Source organism: Helobdella robusta, assembly GCF_000326865.2.
Source record: "Helobdella robusta unplaced genomic scaffold HELROscaffold_89, whole genome shotgun sequence".
NCBI lineage: Eukaryota > Metazoa > Annelida > Clitellata > Rhynchobdellida > Glossiphoniidae > Helobdella > Helobdella robusta.
Genome location: NW_008705506.1, coordinates 205,242 through 213,301, shown reverse-complemented (window position 1 = coordinate 213,301; position 8,060 = coordinate 205,242). Strand labels below are relative to the sequence as shown.

At 36.7% G+C, this 8,060-nt stretch overlaps 1 protein-coding gene across 1 annotated transcript; it reads left to right on the top strand.

Moving 5' to 3' along the window:
- Positions 1 to 276: 276 nt before the first annotated feature.
- Positions 277 to 7,342, top strand: HELRODRAFT_182617 (hypothetical protein; the record flags this gene model as incomplete). The annotated part of the gene is made up of 6 exons (XM_009032867.1): positions 277 to 315; positions 892 to 1,080; positions 4,562 to 4,792; positions 4,859 to 4,976; positions 6,651 to 6,712; positions 7,262 to 7,342. 6 exons carry the CDS (start codon positions 277 to 279, stop codon positions 7,340 to 7,342), a joined length of 720 nt encoding a protein of 239 aa, XP_009031115.1.
- Positions 7,343 to 8,060: the final 718 nt, after the last annotated feature.

The window sequence follows — 8,060 nt, the reverse complement described above, 5'->3', positions numbered from 1 at the left end:
TATATTACAAATCTCCTGACACCAATATTTTCTCTAGTGCTGCTCTCTAGTATATACACATGCTGAGAATTCGCCGACTTTTATGGCATAGACATGTTGGTGCAGACTGCGACTAAGATCATCTTTATAGATTATTATTATTAATTTATATCGCGTCCTATGCATAGCTCCAGGGACGCTTGGATAAACAATGACTTTTGACGTTTCAGTAGGCCTGGATAAAAAAAGTTCATTAATTGTCCTCTAAAAAATATGATGGTTGGTTGTTGACGAATAATGGCGGGCAAACTATTCCAAGTGAAAGAAGAGCTAGCAGTACGTAAAACATTTGTTGACAACTGATGAATTGCTGACAGGTTGATGCAACTGAGTATATGAAGACGAACGAACTTGATGAATTGATGAATAGCGCGATATAAGTTGATGAAGTTGATGATGGTTGAGATGTAATAAGTAACATGTATGTAACTTGTGAGGACAACGAGTTTAAATATAAGGTTGTAACTCTATAACATAATTAAGGATGCGAAGAAACACCAACGTACCATCATTATCATATTGTTGGACATCCCCAACACATTCGGTGAAATCAGCCATACAATCATTTCTTATACTCATGATCCTCACCACACCACATTCTTCTTCAAACAATCAAACTAATTAAATCTATATACACAGATTATTCAATAACTGTTTCTGGCTGTGAAAGTTAAACCAATCCCGTTAGACGAGTGGGGCTGCAATCCAGCTGAGTTCGGTGCCGTGTCCCATATCCGGGTAAAGGAGGAGGGTTGACAGGAGCTTGCTAAACTGTTTTAAAGACACTACAAACACGATGGTAAACACAACAGCAAATAATCACACCGGTTCGGTCGTCACCGGGGCAACAAGGACCGCATTGCAGCTTTGCAGACTTGGATCTACAATGAAAAGTTTGTTACTGAGTCTCAAAGAGGTAAAATGAAGATGAAATTCACAGTTGGAATTTGGAATGTGAGGTCACTGTGGCAAGCTGGAAGATATACGATGCTGAAAAAAGAGCTTGGGAGGTGTGGATATGATGTGATAGGTTTGTGTGAAGTTAGATGGACAGGAAGCGGAGAATTTGAGAACGGAAAACTGTTATGGTTAGGCACAGAAACCGAGCATATTCATGGAGTGGGAATGATTCTTGGAGAGAAAGCAAGAAGAGCATTAATTGAATACAATCCGATTGATTGTGTAGCTGACTTCACCGAATGCTTTGTGGATGTCCAAAAATGTGATAATGATGAATCGTTGGTGTTACTTCGCATCTTTAATCATGTAGGTGACATCTGAGTATGTTTAGTCATGTCATTCATTAGGTAGAATCGTTTTTTTTAATATTTCAATTTATTTATTGGTTTCCTGAAAACGATACATTCTTCTTTCTCGTGCCTTATCCTTTCAGGACATTTTACCATAATACGATCTTTAGAAAACCCGATACTTCCTATTATTTATTTATTTATTAATAATGAAAATATTTTGTAGTTTAATTGTATCAGTTGTAACGTTATAAGACGAAAATTTGTTGAGTTGTCTCCTTTTTTATGGATTTGTATAGTAAATCCATTTTTCCTACATGTAGAAATGTTTAAATTATCGAGTATGTTGATGAAGTTGAAAGTAGGTGTTGACTAATAAATAGTTTACAGTCAAAGTGGATTTTAGTGACTGGTTGATTGTTAAAAGAAATTTGTTCGTGGTGTTTGTTAAGAGACTGGTATATTTTTAAAAGGAAACTGTCTGTCGTTTATTGAAGGAACCGTTGGATGGCGTTCGTTGAAGAAAAATGTTGTGTCGCGTTTGTGGAAGAAGAATGTTGAAAAATGTTCAATGTGTGTGTGTTGTATGCGTATATTTGTGTGAAAGTTTAAACATGAAATTTCTAAAATTAAAATTTATTATTAATAGATGTTCATAAATTAATTGCTTATCATGATACTTTAAAAGTATTTTAAATTTTAATGAAAGAAATTAATATGTTATAATATCAGTCGGTTTTGATCGTTTGGAAATGATAAAGTGTAATTTAATAGCAGAAATTTAAAAATTTTTGCTTTACACTCACTAATTGCCACAAAACATCTTTCGACTACAATACAAATTTATCATTATTATGCTAAAATGGATTTCTATATTCAATAGTTCTATTCTATAAAATAAGTCATACAATTAATAGTCTTTCCAAATATTTCCTACGTTGAAATGATTTAGTTATTTAAATTATATTTAAATTTTTTCTCTCACCGATTTAAATCTCACCAATATTTAAAAAAATAATGCTATTGTTAATTTGATTTCTAAAAATTTTCATTTAATTTTTTTAATTAATTGAAATGATTTTAGTTTCTGTCAGTCTTGATAACTATTGTTAGAACACTTCCTGAAAATTGTCGAGAAAATCATTGAGAGAAGATTAACGTCGTGCATTACAATCGGAAATTATCAATTTCCCCGCTAGGAAACCAACAATTGATGCAATTCACATCCTTCGGCAACTGCAAGAGAAGTACCTCGCAAAGCATCAACAACCATCACACATTTTTGTAGACCTTAAAAAGCATTTGATCGAGTTCCTCGTGAAGCAGTCAGGTGGAGTCTACGTCGACAACCCATTCCAGAATATCTTGTTCGACTTGTGATGGAAATGTATACGAATGCTAAGACTCTCGTCAGCACAGCTATTGGAAACACTGATGCATTTGACATCGGCGTTGGAGTTCACCAAGGCTCGATTCTCAGTCCACAGTAAAAAACCGATACGCACTGGTGACGTTTGGAATCTGATATATGCTGATGATATATGCGTTTTAACAGCCACGTCTGGACAAAATGCAGCACAGATGTTTGAAGATTGGAACACCAGATCATGGATTCAAAGTCAATATCAGCAAAACCAAAGCAATGAACACTGGTGAACCCATCCAATCCACAGCTACTTGTAAAGTTGATGTAGGTAACAATTTAATCAAGTGTCAGTAGTGGTGTCACAAGCGTTGTTCAAAAATAATTGGTACTATTTCTAAAGTGTCTGATTTTGTTTGTCCTGTTTGCATCAATCAACAACAACAACCTCGAAATAGCACTGTTTTTGAAGCCATTAAGGTGAGAAAGTCAGATCGTTTCAATATCTAGGGGATGTTCTGGATTGTACTGGAATAGCTGAAGCTGCCGTTCGGGCACGCATACGTGCAGCCTAGAATAAATGGCATCTTCTTGCTTCTATATTGATGCGGCGTGACATCCCACTTTATAAATTTGTGATACGTCGGGTGTTATACGGTGCAGAAACATGGCCAATGACAACCAAACTGGAACAACAACTTCAACGAACCGTCACGAAAATGCTCCGAAGCTGAAGGACCACATCAAATCTACCGAAATCCTGCGTCGTGTTGGTTTTGATGATATAAAGGACGAATGCCGGCAACACCATAACTTCTCTTGCAGATGTTGAAGTACTTGGCACACGACCCAAAGGCCGTCCAAAGAATCGTAAACAATCGAGCATGACATGAAAGCTCTAAATATAAATGAAATGGATACAACTGATCGTCTAATTTGGCGCAAAAAGTTGATAGCAAATAAAACAACGTCCTACCTCGGGGAACTGGGTCTCTGGACGCTAAACGAAGATTGATTGATCTTGTTAACTATAACAAACTGAACCTGCTCCATCACTATAAAAAACTTCTAAACATTAAATCCTGTTAAAAAGTGTCGAATATCGAGTTTTTAACGTTTTTACGATTTAATCAGTTGATCTAATCATTTTTAAATAATTTAAAAAATATGCTTAAAACGATGACATTAAACGAACAGATTAGGTGGACTTTAGGCAATGATGAATCGTATGCTAACCTTCTTCGATGTATTAGATTATTTAACAATCATCTAATCAGTGGCTCCAAGTTATGGAATCTGATAGATCAGTTTATTAGGTTGGACTTGACGTTATTCAGTTATTGTTTGTTATGCAATTTTTCCAAATTAACGGCATTTTAATGTGAAGATTATAATGTCAGACATTTTCAAGGTTTTTGTGCTTGTTAAATTGTATAACGCTGTAAATTGTTAAATTTTATATCGTTACAACATTATTTCAATGTGAAGATTATAAATATCAATGATCTTTTCAAGGTTTTTTTTGTGCTTGTTGAATTGTATAACGCTGCCTCATACCGGGGTGCACTAGCAGGTAGTGGATAGGGGGATGTCCTTTTAGGAATAATACGGAATACGGCGCCGCGAACCAACTGTACCAGAAGAAAGAAGACAACGGTGAAAGAGGCGGAGGATCCTAGGACAATGGCTTCGATTCTTAATCCACTTATTTGTGGAACAAGGAGTTTTGACCCAAAAGCTAGTGGCGTTGTTTACAACAGTGCTCTCTTGGGCACGAGATAAACTGCAACCGCGCTGTCTTGTGTGCTGGAGGCCTACTGCTTCTAACTGGTGGTTGTCGTTAGGAATTTGGCAATTCGAAATATAAACATTTTTTGACCCAAACATCTTCCATGTCATCACAAAAAAGGAAAAGATTCCTTATTCCCTAGAAGACCTTAAATGGTCAAGGGGTGACAATATCCAGGAAGTACCCAACAGTAGAGGGATGTTGCGAAAATCGGGCGTCAGACTTGGCACTTTAAATCCTGGATCGCTTACTGGACACTTCATGGAGATCGTCGACATGCTGGAAAGGCGAAGGGTTGACAACTGTTATCTGCAGGAAACAAGATGGAAATTAAATAGTGTTTCATTTATTGTGAGTTACAAGTTGTTCTGAAATGGCCAAAAGACAGCCCAAACTGGAGTAGAAATCATCATACAGGAATCACTGGCACAAAATGTACTGGAGTTGGTTCGAATCAGCTCACGCCTAATGCTGATTATACTCAGAATGGGAGAACAAGTTCGGATTCTGTTCTCTGCATATGCACCACAGACCGGTAAATCTAAAGACGCCAAAAATGTTTTATGGAACAAACTCAGATGGCGTCAGGAAAACACCATCATTGGAGATGATAGTATATGGTGACCTCAACGGCCATGTTGGAGATAAATCAAATGGAGGCTTTGGCTACGGGTCTCAAAACAAAGACGGTGTACGGATTCTGGAATTTGCTGGTGGCCGATATGGAATGATCACGCCCTGTGACTAATCGAATGCTTACTAGGATAAAGACATGGAAGCTGAAAAACCCTATGTTCATGAGGAAATTCTCGGAGTTGGTTTCGGCACAGCTAGATCGGATCGTCTGGAAAAGGTAGACATAACCTGGAAATCTTTTCAGGACACCCTGCAACAGCTGTATGTGGAAAATCTGGACCAAAACGCCAGCACAATCGCAAAACTTGGTGGTGGAGCGAGACGGTGCAAAGTGCGAAAGAAAGAAAGCAGCTTTCAAAAAATGGTAGAAGACGAAGACTGATGAAGATCGAAATACATACCGATTAGCGTGATGGCTCAATTGTTAAAGGTTCTTGCTATTGCAATGACTGGGTTCAAATACAAAAACATCCCCGCCTATCATATGCAATGTGTAAGATGCGTGGTTTGCACGCGTATTCATACGCTGTGTGTGTTTGTCGTTGAAACCTCTGAAGCAAACGCAAAAGAAAGAGTAACCTTTAATGAACACAGTAGCGAATGTCAGGTTGCGATAGCTCGTTCAAATCATTGCGAACTGGAAGTAAAGGCGAACAAATTCGGTCACACCACCGAATTCCAAATTAGGCAAAAAGACTGAAAAATGATATAGTTGGTGCTGGAGTTGGAAGCAACTCGATCAAATGCTTACATCGTCAGCAGTAGTGTCAGACGTTGCTCGAGAATTACCGGCTCACTGAGGAAAGTGATTGATTTCGTATGCCCCGCCTGCATCAACCCGCGACAACGTAGCCCAGATAATGATACGATTACCGGGATCGAAACTGTTACTTTATTTCAGTATTTGGGAGATATGCTGGATTGTACTGGAACACCTGATGCCGACGTTTGTGGACGCATACGTAGCATTACCGGCTAGCTGAGCTGCGCTCAGAGCTATACAACACAGCTACACGTTCTGTTCTGTTCTGATGTATGGTGCAGAGACGTAGCCGATGACAAGAAAACTCGAACAGCAGCTTTACCGAATTGACATGAAGATGGTTCGTTGGATGCAGCATGTTGACATGTTGACCTAAATTTACAACATACATCAAAGCTATCCGTCTTCTCATTTTACACCTACCTCGTAATCTCAATAGAAAGAAAAATGCCAACAAAATCAAGAAAACACCACGACGTCTGCCTATGGCTCAAGAAAACTTAACAACGAAATCCCGACGTGACCCAAAAAAAACGCAACCAATGGCCAAAAAAGGCGTTTTAATATATATATATATATATATATATATATATATATATATATATTATATATATATATATATATATATATATATATACATATAGTGACAAATCTAGACATAATATAGATATGATAAAGTTATTATATTGATGTCTCCCAACAAAAAGATGCTGTCTGTCCTGGGCAGCTGGGATATAAATTAAAATTCCTGATAAAAATTAGAATTCCTGCCAATTCTATAAATCCTCGATTTTACACTGCCATTTGTAGGTTTCCCTCATAGAACCACTATCAACCAAGAGCGTCTACTAAAGGCAGGCGATGTTTTTAAGGTTGATAAATTCCCTATTCATTATGGCAGTTATTCTTGTATCGTCCAAATGCTGCAGACCGGTAGAGACGGGGGCACAAGACTCTGATGTATAATTAGCAAGCTGGAGAGTTGAAAATTTTGTTCACAGTGTTTTATGTTCTGTGGTTAAAAGGCCAACTTCGAGCTGATGCTCAAAGAAGATGTATAACCAATCCATAACGGGACTGCATTTTTATTACCAATAATACAGATTGTAGCTACATAATCACAACTACAATTTCGCTACAAAACCTCACACTATACAATGCGCAAATCTCCACTTACATATATACAGTTTTACAATCGATGACGAATAGCAAAGACAACAAAGATCACAAACAATAATTATGTGCAATTACCATTTCGGTGAGGGTTATGTTAATGGGCGTTTTTCTTTGTTCTGAAAATGTATTCAAATGGATAAGCTTCATCTTTGCCCGATGTCTTTCGTAGATCACGTTATTTATCATGTTAATGACTTAACACCGATGTTTCCAAATCCTTGGGAGTTTATATATTAATACATCAGGATTGGCCGATGGGTGTGGAAAGGTTCGACTGCAGTAAGCTGAACAAAAATGGTCAACGTCTTCTCGTATTCTCTCCATGAACTCTGTCTAACAAACACAATTTTCAACTGTAAAGAGATACATCAGTGGTTACTGGCATCAGTTCGTTGATCTCGCTGTTGTCAAACTAATTAAAAGCTCAAGATTTCTACACTTGTTGGCTAATGTTTGATAATTTGTTGTATACTATCTTGTCTTTTGCCCAAACTTACGAACATTTGGTGAATTTCTTGGCTCCCGTCGAATTTTAAATTTCAAAATTTTTATATTCGCCACCCCGTCAACGTTGTTTAGATTTGTCACTTTACATATGTATGTTTTTAAAAATGGTTGCCCAGCGTGCGTTTATAATCTTTTTTATTAAAACCTCAACACTTCTGAGTTTGTTGAATTCATATTTATTGAGAGGAAAATTATTATTGAGCTTGGCTGACAGTACTGTTTCGTAGTTAACCTTCGCCTGAGCCTATTAGATCAAAAAACACATAGTCAGAAATGCAAAATTTGAAATAAAATAATGTGAAATTTAAGTAAATGAGCAGTTGAATTAATAAATTAAATATTAATTAAGTTAAAATATGAGAGTAACCTTCGAATATTAATGACATTATATATATATATGACATTATATATATATATATATATATATATAAAAGGAAATATAAATGAAATTACCAAGATAATAAAATAACGATAACTGAGAAACGAAATGAAATTATAAAATTGGAAAGTAATATAGTGAAGTTAGTATTAAAAGCC